At 34.9% G+C, this 22,553-nt stretch overlaps 1 protein-coding gene across 25 annotated transcripts in view; it reads left to right on the top strand.

Moving 5' to 3' along the window:
• Positions 1 to 22,553, top strand: part of mapta (microtubule-associated protein tau a) — a 74,012-nt gene that overhangs the window by 32,319 nt on the left and 19,140 nt on the right. For 19 of the 25 annotated variants that reach the window (XM_088070147.1, XM_088070138.1, XM_088070139.1 and 16 more), the window contains 3 exons: positions 61 to 153; positions 2,115 to 2,196; positions 2,854 to 2,960. In XM_088070147.1, coding sequence (XP_087926273.1) covers positions 61 to 153; positions 2,115 to 2,196; positions 2,854 to 2,960 — 282 coding nt within the window. Of the gene's footprint in view, positions 1 to 60; positions 154 to 2,114; positions 2,197 to 2,853; positions 2,961 to 4,328; positions 4,480 to 22,553 lie in introns of all 25 variants that reach the window. The other 6 variants (XM_088070134.1, XM_088070145.1, XM_088070144.1 and 3 more) reach the window with 2 other exon arrangements.

Below are 22,553 nucleotides of genomic sequence, written 5' to 3'. Positions count from 1 at the left end.
GCAGCTCCACTGCTGTTGTTGCTTCCTGCAGGATAACCGTCTTTCATATCAACTTTCCAGGTACAAATTCTTGATAAGAAGCTGGACTTTACTAATGTGCAGTCCCGATGTGGCTCCAAAGATAATATAAAACATGTACCCGGTGGTGGCAATGTGAGTAGATAAGGGATTTGGCCCGTTGCACGCTGCAGGTATGCAGCCGATGCCAAAAACCCTTCTTCTTCTTCTTCTTCTTCTCCTTCTTCTTCTTCTTGTTGCTTCTCCTGAATGCATCTTCACAAAGGAGCAGGATGTCAGCGTGCACGAACCTCCTGTGTGTGTCAACCCTCGATACTCCAGCACTGTTAACACCTCCTATTAACAGGTTTATCATTAATACACAGACATGAGCATTTCATACTGACCGCCAGAGCAGCACTAAAGCGCAGCGGTGGAACAAAATCAAGTACATTTACCCAAAAACTGTACTGAAATACACAGTAAAGTAACGTTTCTTTATTTTAAACAACTTTAATATTATATTTTTTACTTTTTATATATATTTGACACCCATATCTACTAGTCACTTTGCAAATTAATATTTTTCGAGGGTAAATTTCAGCTAATAGATATAACCATGATAGTTCCTCAGTTTATTATTCGCATTTATTTTGTATTACAGGTTTGCTGAAATGTTATGTTATCTGCAGATGATGCTTTATCTTAAGTATGTGCTAATATAAAACATATTTCCGGTTGTTTTCTTGAGATCATGACTTATTTACGCCGTTATCTTGAGATTATGACGTTTATTTTCTCATTATAACGACTTATTTTTCTCCTTATCTCGGGTAAACAACGTTGGTTTTCCCGCGATAACAGATTAATTTATCTTGGGAAAACGAAGTCCATTTTGTCGAGATAAAGACATAATTTTCTGCCGATTAAGAAAACAAAACATCTGAAAAATCTTGAGAAAACAACCGGAAATATGTCGTTATCACGAGAAAACGGAGAAAATAAAATTTATAGAAAGATGTCCTTTTAGGGCTTCCGTACCCAAGTGTTTAAATTGTAGCCAGTTTTGCAGCCGCAGCGCTCTCGCTCAATTTTAGACCAATTTCACATTTTTTTGTTCCTTTTAGTCGCTTAGACACAAAAACATTGAAAATACATTTCAGGTTGAAAAATACCAAAGTCACTCTTTAAGAACGTCTTCCTGTTATACTTCAATCGCTTTTTTAGTATTTTACAGTTTGATATTCGTACTTTTGCAAATATAAAGCATCTGAATACTTCCTTCACCGCCACCATAGAAAAAACATAGATAAAATTGACTACCACTGGTTTTCTTTTTGTCTGCACTGACTCTGTTAAGTTGCTGTAAACGTTTTTTTTCCGTCGGTGCGGCGCTCACAGTGCTCACGGCGTTATGTAATGCTCATGGTCTCCTGTAGGCTTGATAACTCTGTTGAATCTGTGCTTGTCGGTCTGACTGTGATCAGAAAGTTTTACCACCCGAAACTGGCCCCTGAAGCAAACATGCATGAACTCTGTGTGTGGTTTTATTTTGATTCAAAACTGAATCGAGCTGCAAAAATCAGATAAGAAAAATCTGTTAAAGAGAAACCTTTAACTCCCTCGTGGTGAGGCGAGCTAATGGTGTCATAAAGGAGAGGGAGTCTCCGCACAGTAACAAAGAGTCTCTGTCCGAACTGCGCCCGTTGTGACGAGCACTGAGATGACCTCAGCGGAGAGACTGAGCGCTTTGTGTTACGAGACAATCGGCCATGACAGGAGAGATGAGAGACACTATCTGCAGCCAACATGAGCAGCGAAAGAATGCAGAATACCATTTAACACTTAACGTTTTTAACAGGAAACTAGATCATTTTACTGCATTTCTTTGCTAAAAACGGTCACAGATTCTGAACGTTCATATCTAATCCAGTTTGCTCTCACATGTCTGATTCAGTGTTTTATTGATCCGTGTTTCTTCCAGTCGTAGGAGACTAACAGGCCAGTGTGTAGCCTCAGCTCCTCTGTAGTTTGCATGCAAACTGAGTTTAGAGTGATGAGTGTCGGTTTGAAAATTAAAACTGTGTGTTTCTGCTGTCTGTTTTGTCGCCTCGCAGGTTCAGATTGTGCACAAAAAGATCGATTTGACCAACGTTCAGTCGAAATGTGGATCGAAAGATAACATCCGTCATAAGCCAGGTACAACTGTGATTAAATTATCCTGCAGACATAAAATGAGCACAAATAAAAGAATCAGTTGACATCAGGAACTTTATATCTTTTGGGGAAAAGTTTGTGTATCATGGAGGATTGTTAAAGAAAAGAAAAGTTAGATTTCGAGAATAAACTCCAGATATTACGAGTATTAGGTCGTAGTTTTACTAGGAAAAAAGTTGTAATTTTATTAGAAGAAACTTGTAATATTACGAGAATAAAGTCGTAGTTTTACGAGAAAAATTGTTGTAATTTGTTTTAGAAGACACTCGTAATGTTAAGAGAATAAAGTTGTAATTTTACGAGAAAGTGTTGTAATTTTATGAGAATAAAGTTATAATATCCAAAAACATAGTGGCATCATGACAAAAACCTGCAAAATGTAAAAATTCTGAAAATTAATGAGTATTTGATATTTATGATTCGGACTAAAAAAAATGGACTTCACGAAAGTATAAAATGATATCAATGAATAATATTTATAAATCTTGATTTTTAAAGCACATTTCGTGCGCAGAGCGATATGAGTGTGTGTGATATTAAAGCGGGCCCTAAGGTGTTTTAATAAAACATCTTACGTGTTTTTGTGTATATTTACATATATTTCTTTAACTTATTATCGTTGGTGACGAATGTTTTCAGGTGGCGGAAATATCGAGATCAAAAATGAGAAGCTGGAGTTTAAAGTTCAGTCGAAGATCGGCTCCCTTGACAACATCGGTCACGTCCCCGGAGGCGGACAGAAACGGGTAAAAACACCTCAACCAAACTCCATGTTAAAATCAGCAGATTAAGGCTTTATGTGCTTTTCATACCCCTCTGCCAGCTCTGCTGACTGCACGGCCAAACCCTTTACCTGCACAGCTGGAGAGTTCACTCATTATAATGAGAATAATAATGACAATAATAATAATAATAATAATAATAATAATAATAATAATAATGACAATAATAATAATAATAATAATAATAATGATACAGATACAATTACAAAACAAAAATACCAACAACAACCCGTACCAATTTGAGTGAATAAAATTAAAAGAATATTAGCAGTAAACACAGAAATAATATTCCTAATAATAGAATTAAACACAATCGAGACAGAATAAAAGAGTAAATAAAAGATAAACTAATTAAAATAGATTAATTAAATAGACGACATATTAAAATTCTAACAGTACCTGAACGCAGCATGAGAAGCAGAATGTTTTACATAAAATAAAAAACACTTTATTTTTGTTTGCATAATATTATAATAATATTATATATATACTTTTTATAAGAATATTAATATTCTTATAAAAAGTGTTTAGAAAGCAACATGAATCAGCAATAAGGCACAGTGATCTTTGCAGTAAAGATTTTTTTTAATTATAATTTAAGAAAATAAAAGAGTATGAAATACTGTCAGGAAACTAAAAGTGCAGCATTTTTCCACATTTTTGTAAAACTACTTTTCTGTGAAGGAAAATAGAATCGAGTTCTGGTTTATTGGAATGAAAACAGGAAATTTGCTCTTGTGTTTTAGCGTGTAATCGTCACAAATAAAACATAAAGAAAAAAAGTGCAGCAAGATTTTTAAACATGAAAATAAAAGAAATGCAATAGAAAAATGGAAAATGTATTTGTTTAAAATTGAAACCAGCTGTAAGATGTTTAAATCAAAGAGGATGAAGTGTGCAGAAGCTCACAGTGTAAAGGCTGCAAGAGGCTTCAAAAAACAAAGTTTTGTCTAAACTTTTCAGGAGCTAAATCTCGTTTTTTGATTGAGATTTTTTGGCGCTGCAGCGTCCACCAGCTGGGTTACCTGACAGTTTACACGTGAAGCCGTGCACACTGATTCGACACATTTCATGCCCAAAAACGACATTTTCTGAGCTAGAAATGCACCTAAAATTCCTCCATCTCATCCCTTCCTGCCCTGAGTTTGCCGCTTTTCTCCCTCTTTTGTTCAAGCTTCCATCTCGTCCATCCAGCTGATTTTATCATTGATTATTGATTTGTTGTCATTATTTTCTGTTTGTTCCTGTGGTTATGTTGCATTTTGATTTTCTGTTGATGCCATCACTTGTATTTTCGTTGCATGCTTTGTCATTCCCTTCGCTCGTCTGTAGAGGGAGAAGGGGAAGGAAGCAGAGGGGAGTACCTCAGGCAGCCCCTCCATCCCCTCCCCCGCCCTCACCCCCCCTCAGTCACCTCAGACTGTCCCCTCAGCACCCATCACACCCATCCTGACGAACCCCCTCATAAAGATTGAGGACTCCTGTAAGTACTCACAAGCTGTGTGTTTTCTGATGCTCTAAACAGCAGCACAGTTCCTTATTCAACCATGTTTTTGTACATTTTTACAAGTTTTAAAATGTAAAAAATGCACTTTAACGAACACGGACAAACTATATCGCACAGCAGAGTGTCGACACCTGCCCATCAAACCTATGTGGAATGTCATTTTTGGCCTTTATTCTCACGTTGTATGATCTGACGCGTCTCTACGAGCTAAAATAAGACTTTTTCAGCCATTTGTATGACGGCATACTACGCTATGGTGCCTTTGGCCAATTTATGACGTGCTAAATTATTAGTATTGCTTTTCCTTTGGATTTTCAACATGCTATTTCATAGTGCCAATGCTATGGCATGCATGTTATGTGGTTTAAAATGCTTTTCAGCTGTTTTTAGGACATGTATTTTGAAGTTTTTGCCATACTATAGCCTTGCTTTTTGGGTCATTTTTTCGTCATGCTAAATTTAGGATGTTTTCGGCTTGTTCTCCATGTTTTAATGCTATGGCGTGTTTCTGCAAGCTTTTTTATGCAGTTCGGGGTGTTTTTAGCTGTTTTTAGGACACGTCATTTTTTGACATGTTTGCCATACTATAGCCTTGCTTTTTGGGTCATTTTTTTCGACATGCTAAATTATGGTGTTTTTGGCGTTTTTTCCATGTTTCAATACTATGGCATGTTTTGGCATGCTATTTTATGCTGTTTTGAGGTGTTTTTAGCTGTTTTTAAGACGTCATTTTTTGAGGTTTTTGCCATACTATAGCCTTGCTTTTTGGGTCATTTTTTCCATATGCTATATATTATTGTTTTTGACGTGTTTTCCATGTTTTAATGCTATGGCGTGTTTTGGCACGCTTTTTTATGCAGTTTTGCTGTGTTTTTAGCTGTTTTTAGGACATGTCATTTTTTGACATTTTTGCCATACTATAGCCTTGCTTTTTGGGTCATTTTTTCAACATGCTAAATTATGTTGTTTTTGGCTTTTTTTCCATGTTTCAATACTATGGCATGTTTTGGCATGCTATTTTATGCTGTTTTGAGGTGTTTTTAGCTGTTTTTAAGACGTCATTTTTTGACGTTTTTGCCATACTATAGCCTTGCTTTTTGGGTCATTTTTTCCATATGCTAAATTATGTTGTTTTTGAAGTGTTTCCCATCTTTTAATGCTATGGCGTGTTTTGGCATGCTATTTTATGCTGTTTTGAGGTGTTTTTAGCTGTTTTTAGGACATGTTATTTTTTGAGGTTTTTGCCATACTATAGCCTTGCTTTTTGGGTCATTTTTTCGACATGCTAAACTATGTTGTTTTTGGTGTGTTTTCCATGTTTTAATGCTATGGCGTGTTTTGGCACGCTATTTTATGCAGTGTTTCAGTGTTTTTAGCTGTTTTTAAGACATGTCATTTTTTGACATTTTTGCCATACTATAGCCTTGCTTTTTGGGTCATTTTTGCGACATGCTAAATTCTGTTGTTTTTGACGTTTTTTTCCCATGTTTTAATGCTATGGCGTGTTTTGGCATGCTATTTTATGCAGTTTTGCTGTGTTTTTAGCTGTTTTTAGGACATGTCATTTTTTGAGGTTTTTGCCATACTATAGCCTTGCTTTTTGGGTCATTTTTTCGACATGCTATATATTATTGTTTTTGGTGTGTTTTCCATGTTTTAATGCTATGGCGTGTTTTGGCACGCTTTTTTATGCAGGGTTTTAGTGTTTTTAGCTGTTTTTAAGACATGTCATTTTTTGACATGTTTGCCATACTATAGCCTTGCTTTTTGGGTCATTTTTTCGACATGCTAAATTATGGTGCTTTTGGCGTGTTTTCCGTGTTTCAATGCTATGGCGTGTTTTGGCACGCTTTTTTATGCAGTGTTTCAGTGTTTTTAGCTGTTTTTAAGACATGTCATTTTTTGACGTTTTTGCCATACTATAGCCTTGCTTTTTGGGTCATTTTTTCAACATGCTAAATTATGGTGTTTTTGGCCATATTTGCACGTTTTAATGCTATGGCATGTTCTGGCATGCTATTTTATGCTGTTTTGAGGTGTTTTTAGCTGTTTTTAAGACATGTAATTTTTGACTTTTTTGCCATACTATAGCCTTGCTTTTTGGGTCATTTTTTCGACATGCTAAACTATGTTGTTTTTGGTGTGTTTTCCATGTTTTAATGCTATGGCGTGTTTTGGCACGCTTTTTTATGCAGTGTTTCAGTGTTTTTAGCTGTTTTTAAGACATGTCATTTTTTGACATTTTTGCCATACTATAGCCTTGCTTTTTGGGTCATTTTTGCGACATGCTAAATTCTGTTGTTTTTGGCGTTTTTTTCCCATGTTTTAATGCTATGGCGTGTTTTGGCATGCTATTTTATGCAGTTTTGCTGTGTTTTTAGCTGTTTTAAGACATGTCATTTTTGAGGTTTTTGCCATACTATAGCCTTGCTTTTTGGGTCATTTTTTCAACATGCTAAATTATGGTGTTTTTGGCCATATTTGCACGTTTTAATGCTATGGCATGTTCTGGCATGCTATTTTATGCTGTTTTGAGGTGTTTTAGCTGTTTTTAAGACATGTCATTTTTTGACATTTTTGCCATACTATAGCCTTGCTTTTTGGGTCATTTTTTCAACATGCTAAATTATGTTGTTTTTGGTGTTTTTTCCCCATGTTTCAATGCTATGGCGTGTTTTGGCACGCTTTTTTATGCAGTGTTTCAGTGTTTTTAGCTGTTTTTAGGACATTTCATTTTTTGACATTTTTGCCATACTATAGCCTTGCTTTTTGGGTCATTTTTTCGACATGCCTTGCTTTTTGGGTCATTTTTTCGTCATGCTAAATTGTGGTGTTTTTAGCGTGTTTTCCATGTTTTAATGCTATGGCGTGTTTTGGCACGCTATTTTATGCTGTTTTGAAGTGTTTTTAGCTGTTTTTAAGACATGTCATTTTTTGACATTTTTGCCATACTATAGCCTTGCTTTTTGGGTCATTTTTTTCGTCACGCTAAATTTTGGTGTTTTTAGTGTGTTTTCCATGTTTTAATGCAATGGTTTTGGCACGCTTTTTTATGCAGTGTTTCAGTGTTTTTAGCTGTTTTTAGGACATTTCATTTTTTGAGGTTTTTGCCATACTATAGCCTTGCTTTTTGGGTCATTTTTTCGACATGCCTTGCTTTTTGGGTCATTTTTTCGACATGCTAAATTATGGTGTTTTTGGCGTTTTTTTCCCATGTTTTAATGCTATGGCGTGTTTTGGCATGCTTTTTATGCAGTTTTGCTGTGTTTTTAGCTGTTTTTAGGACATGTCATTTTTTGACGTTTTTACCATACTATAGCCTTGCTTTTTGGGTCATTTTTTCGACATGCTATATATTATTGTTTTTGACGTGTTTTCCATGTTTTAATGCTATGGCGTGTTTTGGCACGCTTTTTTATGCAGTTTTGCTGTGTTTTTAGCTGTTTTTAGGACATGTCATTTTTTGAGGTTTTTGCCATACTATAGCCTTGCTTTTTGGGTCATTTTTTCGACATGCTAAATTATGGTGTTTTTGGTGTTTTTTTCCAATGTTTCAATGCTATGGCGTGTTTTGGCATGCTATTTTATGCTGTTTTGAGGTGTTTTTAGCTGTTTTTAGGACATGTCATTTTTTGAGGTTTTTTCCATACTATAGCCTTGCTTTTTGGGTCATTTTTTCGACATGCTAAATTATGGTGTTTTTGGTGTTTTTTCCCCATGTTTCAATGCTATGGCGTGTTTTGGCATGCTATTTTATGCTGTTTTGAGGTGTTTTTAGCTGTTTTTAGGACATGTCATTTTTTGAGGTTTTTGCCATACTATAGCCTTGCTTTTTGGGTCATTTTTTTCGACATTCTATATATCATTGTTTTTGACGTGTTTTCCATGTTTTAATGCTATGGCGTGTTTTGGCACACTTTTTTATGCAGTTTTGTTGTGTTTTTAGCTGTTTTTAGGACATGTCATTTTGAGGTTTTTGCCATACTATAGCCTTGCTTTTTAGGTAATTTTTTCGACATGCTATATTTTATTGTTTTTGACGTGTTTTCCATGTTTTAATGATATGGCGTGTTTTGGCACGCTTTTTTATGCAGTGTTTCAGTGTTTTTAGCTGTTTTTAAGACATGTCATTTTTTGAGGTTTTTGCCATACTATAGCCTTGCTTATTGGGTCATTTTTTCGTCACGCTAAATTTTGGTGTATTTTAGTGTGTTTTCCATGTTTTAATGCTATGGCGTGTTTTGGCACGCTTTTTATGCAGTGTTTCAGTGTTTTTAGCTGTTTTTAGGACATTTCATTTTTTGACATTTTTGCCATACTATAGCCTTGCTTTTTGGATCATTTTTTCGACATGCTAAATTATGGTGTTTTTGGCGTTTTTTTCCATGTTTCAATAGTATGCCGTGTTTTGGCATGCTATTTTATGCTGTTTTGAGGTGTTTTTAGCTGTTTTTAGGACATGTCATTTTTTGACATTTTTGCCATACTATAGCCTTGCTTTTTGGGTCATTTTTATGACATGCTAAATTAAGTTGTTTTTTTACGTATTTTCCATGTTTTAATGCTATGGCGTGTTTTGGCATGCTATTTTATGCTGTTTTGAGGTGTTTTTAGCTGTATTTTGGACACATCATTTTTTGAGGTTTTTGCCATACTATAGCCTTGCTTTTTGGGTCATTTTTTCGATATGCTATATTTTATTGTTTTTGACGCGTTTTCCATGTTTTAATGCTATGGCGTGTTTTGGCACGCTTTTTTATGCAGTGTTTCAGTGTTTTTAGCTGTTTTTAAGACATGTCGTTTTTTGATGTTTTTGCCATACTATAGCCTTGCTTTTTGGGTCATTTTTTCGTCATGCTAAATTGTGGTGTTTTTAGCGTGTTTTCCATGTTTTAATGCTATGCCGTGTTTCGGCACGTTTTTTTATGAAGTTTTGCTGTGTTTTTAGCTGTTTTTAGGACATGTCATTTTTTGAGGTTTTTGCCATACTATAGCCTTGCTTTTTGGGTCATTTTTTCGACATGCTAAATTATGGTGTTTTTGGCGTTTTTTCCCATGTTTCAATGCAATGGCGTATTTTGGCATGCTATTTTATGCTGTTTTGAGGTGTTTTTAGTTGTTTTTAGGACATGTCATTTTTTGAGGTTTTTGCCATACTATAGCCTTGCTTTTTGGGTCATTTTTTCGACATGCTAAATTATGGTGTTTTTGGCGTTTTTTTCCCATGTTTCAATGCTATGGCGTGTTTTGGCATGCTATTTTATGCTGTTTTGAGGTGTTTTTAGCTGTTTTTAGGACATGTCATTTTTTGACGTTTTTGCCATACTATAGCCTTGCTTTTTGGGTCATTTTTTCGACATGCTATATTTTATTGTTTTTGACGTGTTTTCCATGTTTTAATGCTATGGCGTGTTTTGGCACGCTTTTTTATGCAGTGTTTCAGTGTTTTTAGCTGTTTTTAAGACATGTCATTTTTTGAGGTTTTTGCCATACTATAGCCTTGCTTTTTGGGTCATTTTTTCGACATGCTAAATTATGGTGTTTTTGGCGTTTTTTTCCCATGTTTTAATGCTATGGCGTGTTTTGGCATGCTTTTTTATGCAGTTTTGCTGTGTTTTTAGCTGTTTTTAGGACATGTCATTTTTGGAGGTTTTTGCCATACTATAGCCTTGCTTTTTGGGTCATTTTTTCGACATGCTAAATTATGGTGTTTTCGGCTTGTTCTCCATGTTTCAATGCTATGGCGTGTTTTGGCACGCTTTTTTATGCTGTTTTGAGGTGTTTTTAGCTGTTTTTCGGACATGTCATTTTTTGAGGTTTTTGCCATACTATAGCCTTGCTTTTTGGGTCATTTTTTCGTCATGCTAAATTGTGGTCTTTTTAGCGTGTTTTCCATGTTTTAATGCTACGGCGTGTTTTGGCACGCTTTTTTATGCAGTTTTGCTGTGTTTTTAGCTGTTTTTAGTACATATCATTTTTTGAGGTTTTTGCCATACTATAGCCTTGCTTTTTGGGTCATTTTTTCGACATGCTAAATTATGGTGTTTTCGGCTTGTTCTCCATGTTTCAATGCTATGGCGTGTTTTGGCACGCTATTTTATGCTGTTTTGAAGTGTTTTTAGCTGTATTTTGGAAACATCAGTTTTTGACTTTTTTGCCATACTATAGCCTTGCTTTTTGGGTCATTTTTTCGACATGCTAAATTCTGGTGTTTTTGGCGTTTTTTTTATGTTTCAATGCTATGGCGTGTTTTGGCGCACTTTTTTATGCAGTTTTGCTGTGTTGTTAGCTGTTTTTAGGACATGTCATTTTTTGAGGTTTTTGCCATACTATAGCCTTGCTTTTTGGGTCATTTTTTCGACATGCTAAATTGTGGTGTTTTTGGCGTTTTTTTCCCATGTTTCAATGCTATGGCGTGTTTTGGCATGCTATTTTATGCTGTTTTGAGGTGTTTTTAGCTGTTTTTAGGACATGTCATTTTTTGACGTTTTTGCCATACTATAGCCTTGCTTTTTGGGTCATTTTTTCGACATGCTATATTTTATTGTTTTTGACGTGTTTTCCATGTTTTAATGCTATGTTGTGTTTTGGCACGCTTTTTTATGCAGTGTTTCAGTGTTTTTAGCTTTTTTTAAGACATGTCATTTTTTGAGGTTTTTGCCATACTATAGCCTTGCTTTTTGGGTCATTTTTTCGACATGCTAAATTATGGTGTTTTTGGCGTTTTTTTCCCATGTTTTAATGCTATGGCGTGTTTTGGCATGCTTTTTTATGCAGTTTTGCTGTGTTTTTAGCTGTTTTTAGGACATGTCATTTTTGGAGGTTTTTGCCATACTATAGCCTTGCTTTTTGGGTCATTTTTTCGACATGCTAAATTATGGTGTTTTCGGCTTGTTCTCCATGTTTCAATGCTATGGCGTGTTTTGGCACGCTTTTTTATGCTGTTTTGAGGTGTTTTTAGCTGTTTTTTGGACATGTCATTTTTTGAGGTTTTTGCCATACTATAGCCTTGCTTTTTGGGTCATTTTTTCGTCATGCTAAATTGTGGTCTTTTTAGCGTGTTTTCCATGTTTTAATGCTACGGCGTGTTTTGGCACGCTTTTTTATGCAGTTTTGCTGTGTTTTTAGCTGTTTTTAGTACATATCATTTTTTGAGGTTTTTGCCATACTATAGCCTTGCTTTTTGGGTCATTTTTTCGACATGCTAAATTATGGTGTTTTTGCCATGTTTTCCATGTTTTAATGCTATGGCGTGTTTTGGCATGATATTTTATGCTGTTTTGAGGTGTTTTTAGCTGTTTTTAGGACATGTCATTTTTTGAGGTTTTTTCCATACTATAGCCTTGCTTTTTGGGTCATTTTTTCGACATGCTAAATTATGGTGTTTTTGGTGTTTTTTCCCCATGTTTCAATGCTATGGCGTGTTTTGGCATGCTATTTTATGCTGTTTTGAGGTGTTTTTAGCTGTTTTTAGGACATGTCATTTTTTGAGGTTTTTGCCATACTATAGCCTTGCTTTTTGGGTCATTTTTTTCGACATTCTATATATCATTGTTTTTGACGTGTTTTCCATGTTTTAATGCTATGGCGTGTTTTGGCACACTTTTTTATGCAGTTTTGTTGTGTTTTTAGCTGTTTTTAGGACATGTCATTTTGAGGTTTTTGCCATACTATAGCCTTGCTTTTTAGGTAATTTTTTCGACATGCTATATTTTATTGTTTTTGACGTGTTTTCCATGTTTTAATGATATGGCGTGTTTTGGCACGCTTTTTTATGCAGTGTTTCAGTGTTTTTAGCTGTTTTTAAGACATGTCATTTTTTGAGGTTTTTGCCATACTATAGCCTTGCTTTTTGGGTCATTTTTTTTGTCACGCTAAATTTTGGTGTATTTTAGTGTGTTTTCCATGTTTTAATGCTATGGCGTGTTTTGGCGCACTTTTTTATGCAGTGTTTCAGTGTTTTTAGCTGTTTTTAGGACATTTCATTTTTTGACATTTTTGCCATACTATAGCCTTGCTTTTTGGATCATTTTTTCGACATGCTAAATTATGGTGTTTTTGGCGTTTTTTTCCATGTTTCAATAGTATGCCGTGTTTTGGCATGCTATTTTATGCTGTTTTGAGGTGTTTTTAGCTGTTTTTAGGACATGTCATTTTTTGACATTTTTGCCATACTATAGCCTTGCTTTTTGGGTCATTTTTTCGACATGCTAAATTATGGTGTTTTTGGTGTTTTTTCCCATGTTTTAATGCTATGGCGTGTTTTGGCATGCTATTTTATGCAGTTTTGCTGTGTTTTTAGCTGTTTTAGGACATGTCATTTTTGGAGGTTTTGCCATACTATAGCCTTGCTTTTTGGGTCATTTTTGACATGCTAAATTATGGTGTTTTGGCTTGTTCTCCATGTTTCAATGCTATGGCGTGTTTTGTACGCTTTTTTATGCTGTTTTGAGGTGTTTTAGCTGTTTTTGGACATGTCATTTTTGATGTTTTGCCATACTATAGCCTTGCTTTTTGGGTCATTTTTCGTCATGCTAAATTGTGGTCTTTTAGCGTGTTTTCCATGTTTTAATGCTATGGCGTGTTTTGGCACGCTTTTTATGCAGTTTTGCTGTGTTTTTAGCTGTTTTTAGTACATGTCATTTTTGAGGTTTTTGCCATACTATAGCCTTGCTTTTGGGTCATTTTTCGACATGCTAAATTATGGTGTTTTTGCCATGTTTTCCATGTTTTAATGCTATGGCGTGTTTTGGCATGATATTTTATGCTGTTTTGAGGTGTTTTTAGCTGTTTTTAGGACATGTCATTTTTTGAGGTTTTTGCCATACTATAGCCTTGCTTTTTGGGTCATTTTTTCGACATGCTAAATTATGGTGTTTTTGGCGTTTTTTTCCCCATGTTTCAATGCTATGGCGTGTTTTGGCATGCTATTTTATGCTGTTTTGAGGTGTTTTTAGCTGTTTTTAGGACATGTCATTTTTTGAGGTTTTTGCCATACTATAGCCTTGCTTTTTGGGTCATTTTTTCGACATGCTATATATTATTGTTTTTGACGTGTTTTCCATGTTTTAATGCTATGGCGTGTTTTGGCACGCTTTTTATGCAGTGTTTCAGTGTTTTTAGCTGTTTTAAGACATGTCATTTTTGACATTTTTGCCATACTATAGCCTTGCTTTTTGGGTCATTTTTTCGACATGCTAAATTATGGTGTTTTTGGCGTTTTTTTCCCATGTTTTAATGCTATGGCGTGTTTTGGCATGCTTTTTTATGCAGTTTTGCTGTGTTTTTAGCTGTTTTTAGGACATGTCATTTTTGGAGGTTTTTGCCATACTATAGCCTTGCTTTTTGGGTCATTTTTTCGACATGCTAAATTATGGTGTTTTCGGCTTGTTCTCCATGTTTCAATGCTATGGCGTGTTTTGGCACGCTTTTTTATGCTGTTTTGAGGTGTTTTTAGCTGTTTTTTGGACATGTCATTTTTTGAGGTTTTTGCCATACTATAGCCTTGCTTTTTGGGTCATTTTTTCGTCACGCTAAATTTTGGTGTTTTTAGTGTGTTTTCCATGTTTTAATGCTATGGCGTGTTTTGGCACGCTTTTTTATGCAGTTTTGCTGTGTTTTTAGCTGTTTTTAGGACATGTCATTTTTTGAGGTTTATGCCATACTATAGCCTTGCTTTTTGGGTCATTTTTTCGACATGCTAAATTATGGTGTTTTTGGCATTTTTTCCATGTTTTAATGCTATGGCGTATTTGGCATGCTATTTTATGCTGTTTTGAGGTGTTTTTAGCTGTTTTTAGGACATGTCATTTTTTGAGGTTTTTGCCATACTATAGCCTTGCTTTTTGGGTCATTTTTTCGTCACGCTAAATTTTGGTGTTTTTAGTGTGTTTTCCATGTTTTAATGCTATGGCGTGTTTTGGCACGCTTTTTTATGCAGTTTTGCTGTGTTTTTAGCTGTTTTTAGGACATGTCATTTTTTGAGGTTTTTGCCATACTATAGCCTTGCTTTTTGGGTCATTTTTTCGACATGCTAAATTATGGTGTTTTTGCCATGTTTTCCATGTTTTAATGCTATGGCGTGTTTTGGCATGCTATTTTATGCTGTTTTGAGGTGTTTTTAGCTGTTTTTAGGACATGTCATTTTTTGAGGTTTTTGCCATACTATAGCCTTGCTTTTTGGGTCATTTTTTCGACATGCTAAACTATGGTGTTTTTGGCGTTTTTTCCATGTTTCAATACTATGGCATGTTTTGGCATGGTATTTTATGCTGTTTTGAGGTGTTTTTAGCTGTTTTTAAGACATGTAATTTTTGACTTTTTTGCCATACTATAGCCTTGCTTTTTGGGTCATTTTTTCGACATGCTATATATTATTGTTTTTGGCGTTTTTTCCATGTTTCAATACTATGGCATGTTTTGGCATGCTATTTTATGCTGTTTTGAGGTGTTTTTAGCTGTTTTTTGGACATGTCATTTTTTGACTTTTTTGCCATACTATAGCCTTGCTTTTTGGGTCATTTTTTCGTCATGCTAAATTATGGTGTTTTCGGCTTGTTCTCCATGTTTTAATGCTATGGCGCGTTTTGGCACGCTTTTTTATGCTGTTTTGAGGTGTTTTTAGCTGTTTTTCGGACATGTCATTGTTTTTTACGTCTTTGCAATACTATAGTCTTGCTTTTTTGGTCATTTTTTCAACATGCTAAACTATGTTGTTTTTGGCGTGTTTTCCATGTTTTAATGCTATGGCGTGTTTTGGCACGCCTTTTTATGCAGTTTTGCTGTGTTTTTAGCTGTTTTTAGGACATGTCATTTTTTGAGGTTTTTGCCATACTATAGCCTTGCTTTTTGGGTCATTTTTTCGACATGCTAAATTGTGGTGTTTTGGCATTTTTCCATGTTTCAATACTATGGCATGTTTTGGCATGCTATTTTATGCTGTTTTGAGGTGTTTTTAGCTGTTTTTAGGACATGTCATTTTTTGACTTTTTTGCCATACTATAGCCTTGCTTTTTGGGTCATTTTTTCGACATGCTATATATTATTGTTTTTGGCGTGTTTTCCATGTTTTAATGCTATGGCGTGTTTTGGCACGCTTTTTTATGCAGTGTTTTAGTGTTTTTAGCTGTTTTTAAGACATATCATTTTTTGAGGTTTTGCCATACTATAGCCTTGCTTTTTGGGTCATTTTTTCGTCACGCTAAATTATGGTGTTTTTAGTGTGTTTTCCATGTTTTAATGCTATGGCGTGTTTTGGCATGCTATTTTATGCAGTTTTGCTGTGTTTTTAGCTGTTTTTAAGACATGTCATTGTTTGAGGTTTTTGCCATACTATAGCCTTGCTTTTTGGCTAATTCTTTCGACATGCTAAATTATGGTGTTTTTGGCATTTTTTCCATGTTTCAATACTATGGCATGTTTTGGCATGCTATTTCATGCAGTTTTGAGGTGTTTTTAGCTGTTTTTAGGCAATGTCATTTTTGACTTTTGCCATACTATAGCCTTGCTTTTGGGTCATTTTTCGACATGCTAAATTATTGTTTTTGGCGTGTTTTCCATGTTTTAATGCTATGGCGTGTTTTGGCATGCTATTTTATGCAGTTTTGCTGTGTTTTTAGCTGTTTTTAAGACATGTCATTTTTTGAGGTTTTTGCCATACTATAGCCTTGCTTTTTGGGTCATTTTTTCGACATGCTAAATTATGGTGTTTTTGGCATTTTTTCCATGTTTCAATACTATGGCATGTTTTGGCATGCTATTTTATGCTGTTTTGAGGTGTTTTTAGCTGTTTTTTGGACATGTCATTTTTTGACTTTTTTGCCATACTATAGCTTTGCTTTTTGGGTCATTTTTTCGACATGCTATATATTATTGTTTTTGGCGTGTTTTCCATGTTTTAATGCTATGGCGTGTGTTTTGGCACGCTTTTTTATGCTGTTTCAGTGTTTTTAGCTGTTTTTAAGACATGTCATTTTTTGAGGTTTTTGCCATACTATAGCCTTGCTTTTTGGGTCATTTTTTTCGACATGCTAAATTATGGTGTTTTTGGCGTTTTTTTCCCATGTTTTAATGCTATGGCGTGTTTTGGCATGCTTTTTATGCAGTTTTGCTGTGTTGTTAGCTGTTTTTAGGACATGTCATTTTTTGAGGTTTTGTCATACTATAGCCTTGCTTTTTGGGTCATTTTTTCGACATGCTAAATTATGGTGTTTTTGGTGTTTTTTCCCCATGTTTCAATGCTATGGCGTGTTTTGGCATGCTATTTTATGTAGTTTTGTTGTGTTTTTAGCTGTTTTTAGGACATGTCATTTTGAGGTTTTTGCCATACTATAGTCTTGCTTTTTAGGTAATTTTTTCGACATGCTATATTTTATTGTTTTTGACGTGTTTTCCATGTTTTAATGCTATGGCGTGTTTTGGCACGCTTTTTATGCAGTGTTTCAGTGTTTTTAGCTGTTTTTAGGACATTTCATTTTTTGACATTTTTGCCATACTATAGCCTTGCTTTTTGGGTCATTTTTTCGTCACGCTAAATTTTGGTGTATTTTAGTGTGTTTTCCATGTTTTAATGCTATGGCGTGTTTTGGCACGCTTTTTATGCAGTGTTTCAGTGTTTTTAGCTGTTTTTAGGACATTTCATTTTTTGACATTTTTGCCATACTATAGCCTTGCTTTTTGGGTCATTTTTTCGACATGCTATATATTATTGTTTTTGGCGTGTTTTCCATGTTTTAATGCTATGTCGTTTGTTGGCATACATTCTTATGCAGGTTTTGAGTGGTGTTAGCTGTTGTAAGGACATGTCATGTTTTAAGGTTTTTGCCATTCTATAGCCTTGCTTTTTGGGTCATTTTTTCGTCATGCTAAATTATGGTGTTTTTAGTGTGTTTTCCATGTTTTAATGCTATGGCGTGTTTTGGCATGCTATTTTATGCAGTTTTGCTGTGTTTTTAGCTGTTTTTAAGACATGTCATTGTTTGAGGTTTTTGCCATACTATAGCCTTGCTTTTTGGCTAATTCTTTCGACATGCTAAATTATGGTGTTTTTGGCATTTTTTCCATGTTTCAATACTATGGCATGTTTTGGCATGCTATTTCATGCAGTTTTGAGGTGTTTTTAGCTGTTTTTAGGACATGTCATTTTTTGACTTTTTTGCCATACTATAGCCTTGCTTTTTGGGTCATTTTTTCGACATGCTATATATTATTGTTTTTGGCGTGTTTTCCATGTTTTAATGCTATGGCGTGTTTTGGCACGCTTTTTTATGCAGTGTTTTAGTGTTTTTAGCTGTTTTTAAGACATGTCATTTTTTGAGGTTTTTGCCATACTATAGCCTTGCTTTTTGGGTCATTTTTTCGTCACGCTAAATTTTGGTGTTTTTAGCGTGTTTTCCATGTTTTAATGCTATGGCGTGTTTTGGCACGCTTTTTTATGCAGTGTTTCAGTGTTTTTAGCTGTTTTTAGGACATGTCATTTTTTGACGTTTTTGCCATACTATAGCCTTGCTTTTTGGGTCATTTTTTCGACATGCTAAATTATGGTGTTTTTGCCATGTTTTCCATGTTTTAATGCTATGGCGTGTTTTGGCACGCTATTTTATGCTGTTTTGAGGTGTTTTTAGCTGTATTAGGACATGTCATTTTTGAGGTTTTTGCCATACTATAGCCTTGCTTTTTGGGTCATTTTTTCGTCATGCTAAATTGTGGTGCTTTTAGCGTGTTTTCCATGTTTTAATGCTATGGCGTGTTTTGGCACGCTATTTTATGCTGTTTTGAAGTGTTTTTAGCTGTTTTTAGGACATGTCATTTTTTGACGTTTTTGCCATACTATAGCCTTGCTTTTTGGGTCATTTTTTCGTCATGCTAAATTGTGGTGTTTTTAGCGTGTTTTCCATGTTTTAATGCTATGGCGTGTTTTGGCACGCTTTTTTATGCAGTGTTTCAGTGTTTTTAGCTGTTTTTAGGACATGTCATTTTTGACATTTTTGCCATACTATAGCCTTGCTTTTTGGGTCATTTTTTCGACATGCTAAATTATGGTGTTTTTGCCATGTTTTCCATGTTTTAATGCTATGGCGTGTTTTGGCACGCTATTTTATGCTGTTTTGAGGTGTTTTTAGCTGTATTTTGGACACATCTTTTTTTGAGGTTTTTGCCATACTATAGCCTTGCTTTTTGGGTCATTTTTTCGTCATGCTAAATTGTGGTGTTTTTAGCGTGTTTTCAATGTTTCAATGCTATGGCGTGTTTTGGCACGCTATTTTATGCTGTTTTGAAGTGTTTTTAGCTGTATTTTGGACACATCATTTTTTGACTTTTTTGCCATACTATAGCCTTGCTTTTTGGGTCATTTTTTCGACATGCTAAATTATGGTGTTTTTGGCGTTTTTTTCCCATGTTTCAATGCTATGGCGTGTTTTGGCATGCTATTTTATGCTGTTTTGAGGTGTTTTTAGCTGTTTTTAGGACATGTCATTTTTTGAGGTTTTTGCCATACTATAGCCTTGCTTTTTGGGTCATTTTTCGACATGCTAAATTGTTGTTTTTTTTATTTTCCATGTTGTAATGCTATGGCGTGTTTTGGCATGCTTTTTCATGTTGTTTTGAGGTGTTTTTAACTGTTTATAGGACATGTCATTTTTTGAGGTTTTTGCCATACTATAGCCTTGCTTTTTGGGTCATTTTTTCGACATGCTAAATTATGGTGTTTTTGGCATTTTTTCCATGTTTCAATACTATGGCATGTTTTGGCATGCTATTTTATGCTGTTTTGAGGTGTTTTTAGCTGTTTTTTGGACATGTCATTTTTTGACTTTTTTGCCATACTATAGCCTTGCTTTTTGGGTCATTTTTTTGACATGCTAAACTATGTTGTTTTTGGCGTGTTTTCCATGTTTTAATGCTATGGCGTGTTTTGGCACGCCTTTTTATGCAGTTTTGTTGTGTTTTTAGCTGTTTTTAGGACATGTCATTTTTTGAGGTTTTTGCCATACTATAGCCTTGCTTTTTGGCTAATTTTTTCGACATGCTAAATTATGGTGTTTTTGGCATTTTTTCCATGTTTCAATACTATGGCATGTTTTGGCATGCTATTTTATGCAGTTTTGAGGTGTTTTTAGCTGTTTTTAGGACATGTCATTTTTTGACTTTTTTGCCATACTATAGCCTTGCTTTTTGGGTCATTTTTTCGACATGCTATATATTATTGTTTTTGGCGTGTTTTCCATGTTTTAATGCTATGGCGTGTTTTGGCACGCTTTTTTATGCAGTGTTTTAGTGTTTTTAGCTGTTTTTAAGACATGTCATTTTTTGAGGTTTTTGCCATACTATAGCCTTGCTTTTTGGGTCATTTTTTTCGACATGCTATATATTATTGTTTTTGACGTGTTTTCCATGTTTTAATGCTATGGCGTGTTTTGGCACGCTTTTTTATGCAGTTTTGCTGTGTTTTAGCTGTTTTTAGGACATGTCATTTTTTGAGGTTTTTGCCATACTATAGCCTTGCTTTTTGGGTCATTTTTTCGACATGCTAAATTATGGTGTTTTTGGTGTTTTTTCCAATGTTTCAATGCTATGGTGTGTTTTGGCATGCTATTTTATGCTGTTTTGAGGTGTTTTTAGCTGTTTTTAGGACATGTAATTTTTTGAAGTTTTTGCCATACTATAGCCTTGCTTTTTGGGTCATTTTTTCGACATGCTAAATTATGGTGTTTTTGGTGTTTTTTCCCCATGTTTCAATGCTATGGCGTGTTTTGGCATGCTATTTTATGTAGTTTTGTTGTGTTTTTAGCTGTTTTTAGGACATGTCATTTTGAGGTTTTTGCCATACTATAGCCTTGCTTTTTAGGTAATTTTTTCGACATGCTATATTTTATTGTTTTTGACGTGTTTTCCATGTTTTAATGCTATGGCGTGTTTTGTACGCTTTTTATGCAGTGTTTCAGTGTTTTTAGCTGTTTTTAAGACATGTCATTTTTTGACATTTTTGCCATACTATAGCCTTGCTTTTTGGGTCATTTTTTCGTCACGCTAAATTTTGGTGTATTTTAGTGTGTTTTCCATGTTTTAATGCTATGGCGTGTTTTGGCACGCTTTTTATGCAGTGTTTCAGTGTTTTTAGCTGTTTTTAGGACATTTCATTTTTTGACATTTTTGCCATACTATAGCCTTGCTTTTTGAGTCATTTTTTCGACATGCTAAATTATGATGTTTTTGGCGTTTTTTTCCCATGTTTTAATGCTATGGCGTGTTTTGGCATGCTTTTTATGCAGTTTTGCTGTGTTGTTAGCTGTTTTTAGGACATGTCATTTTTTGACGTTTTTGTCATACTATAGCCTTGCTTTTTGGGTCATTTTTTCGACATGCTAAATTATGGTGTTTTCGGCTTGTTCTCCATGTTTTAATGCTATGGCGCGTTTTGGCACGCTTTTTTATGCTGTTTTGAGGTGTTTTTAGCTGTTTTTCGGACATGTCATTGTTTTTCACGTCTTTGCAATACTATAGTCTTGCTTTTTTGGTCATTTTTTTAGTATTATTGTATTTTCTGTCGTTTGTTTTACATCATTAATGTCAACCCTTTTTCCTTTTTATCCGATATTGTATACTATGAAGTGTCTTTCGATGCTATAATATGTTGTTTACAGGTCCAAAGTTGTAGAACAAATTCATACCATAACGTCATTCAAAATCCCACAAAAATGTCACAGTCTAATATATTCCTATGATTGACTTTAATGCAGCAAAACACGAAGGAAGACAACACCAGGTTAGATGCAAAGAGAAGAGATTTATTTCCAAACATGATAATTAAACAGTGGAAAAGCAGAAAGCTAAGTCTTCTTGCAGGGAGTCTGAGAATGTTTCACCGGAGCACGCGGACACTGACAGCAGCAGAGATCACAGCTTTACCCAACTGATCTCAGTCTGCTTTCAGTCAGTCACCTTTGTAGTGAGCTGCACCTAGAAGAGGCACACACAGAAGATAAGCGTGACAGAAACTGTTTTTACGACACATGCGAACATACCCTTGAAATATTAAGAGATATTTTGCCATACTATAGCCTTGCTTTTTGGATCATTTTTCGACATGCTAAATTATGGTGTTTTTGTGTTTTTCCATTTTAATGCTATGGCGTGTTTTGGCATGCTATTTTATGCTGTTTTGAGGTGTTTTTAGCTGTTTTTTGGACATGTCATTTTTGGAGGTTTTTGCCATACTATAGCCTTGCTTTTTGGGTCATTTTTTCGATATGCTAAATTACGGTGTTTTTGGCATTTTTTTTCCATGTTTCAATAGTATGCCGTGTTTTGGCATGCTATTTTATGCTGTTTTGAAGTGTTTTTAGCTGTTTTTAGGACATGTCATTTTTTGACATTTTTGCCATACTATAGCCTTGCTTTTTGGGTCATTTTTATGACATGCTAAATTAAGTTGTTTGTGGCGTTTTTTTCTATGTTTTAATGCTATGGCGTGTTTTGGCATGCTATTTTATGCTGTTTTGAGGTGTTTTAGCTGTTTTAGGACATGTCATTTTTTGAGGTTTTTGCCATACTATAGCCTTGCTTTTTGGGTCATTTTTTCGACATGCTAAATTACGTTGTTTTTTTACGTATTTTCCATGTTTTAATGCTATGGCGTGTTTCGGCATGCTTTTTTATGTTGTTTTGAGGTGTTTTAACTGTTTATAGGACATGTCATTTTTGAGGTTTTTGCCATACTATAGCCTTGCTTTTGGGTCATTTTTCGACATGCTGAATTATGGTGTTTTTGGCATTTTTTCCATGTTTCAATACTATGGCATGTTTTGGCATGCTATTTTATGCTGTTTTGAGGTGTTTTTAGCTGTTTTTAGGACATGTCATTTTTTGACTTTTTTGCCATACTATAGCCTTGCTTTTTGGGTCATTTTTTTGACATGCTAAACTATGTTGTTTTTGGCGTGTTTTCCATGTTTTAATGCTATGGCGTGTTTTGGCATGCTTTTTATGCAGTTTTGTTGTGTTTTTAGCTGTTTTTAGGACATGTCATTTTTTGAGGTTTTTGCCATACT

The sequence above is a fragment of the Plectropomus leopardus genome, chromosome 19 (genome assembly GCF_026936395.1).
Source record: "Plectropomus leopardus strain MGB_pleo_1.0 chromosome 19, ASM2693639v1, whole genome shotgun sequence".
Lineage (NCBI taxonomy): Eukaryota > Metazoa > Chordata > Actinopteri > Perciformes > Serranidae > Plectropomus > Plectropomus leopardus.
The sequence above is the reverse complement of the archived record's forward strand: the minus strand, read 5'-3'. Positions and strand labels throughout refer to the sequence as shown.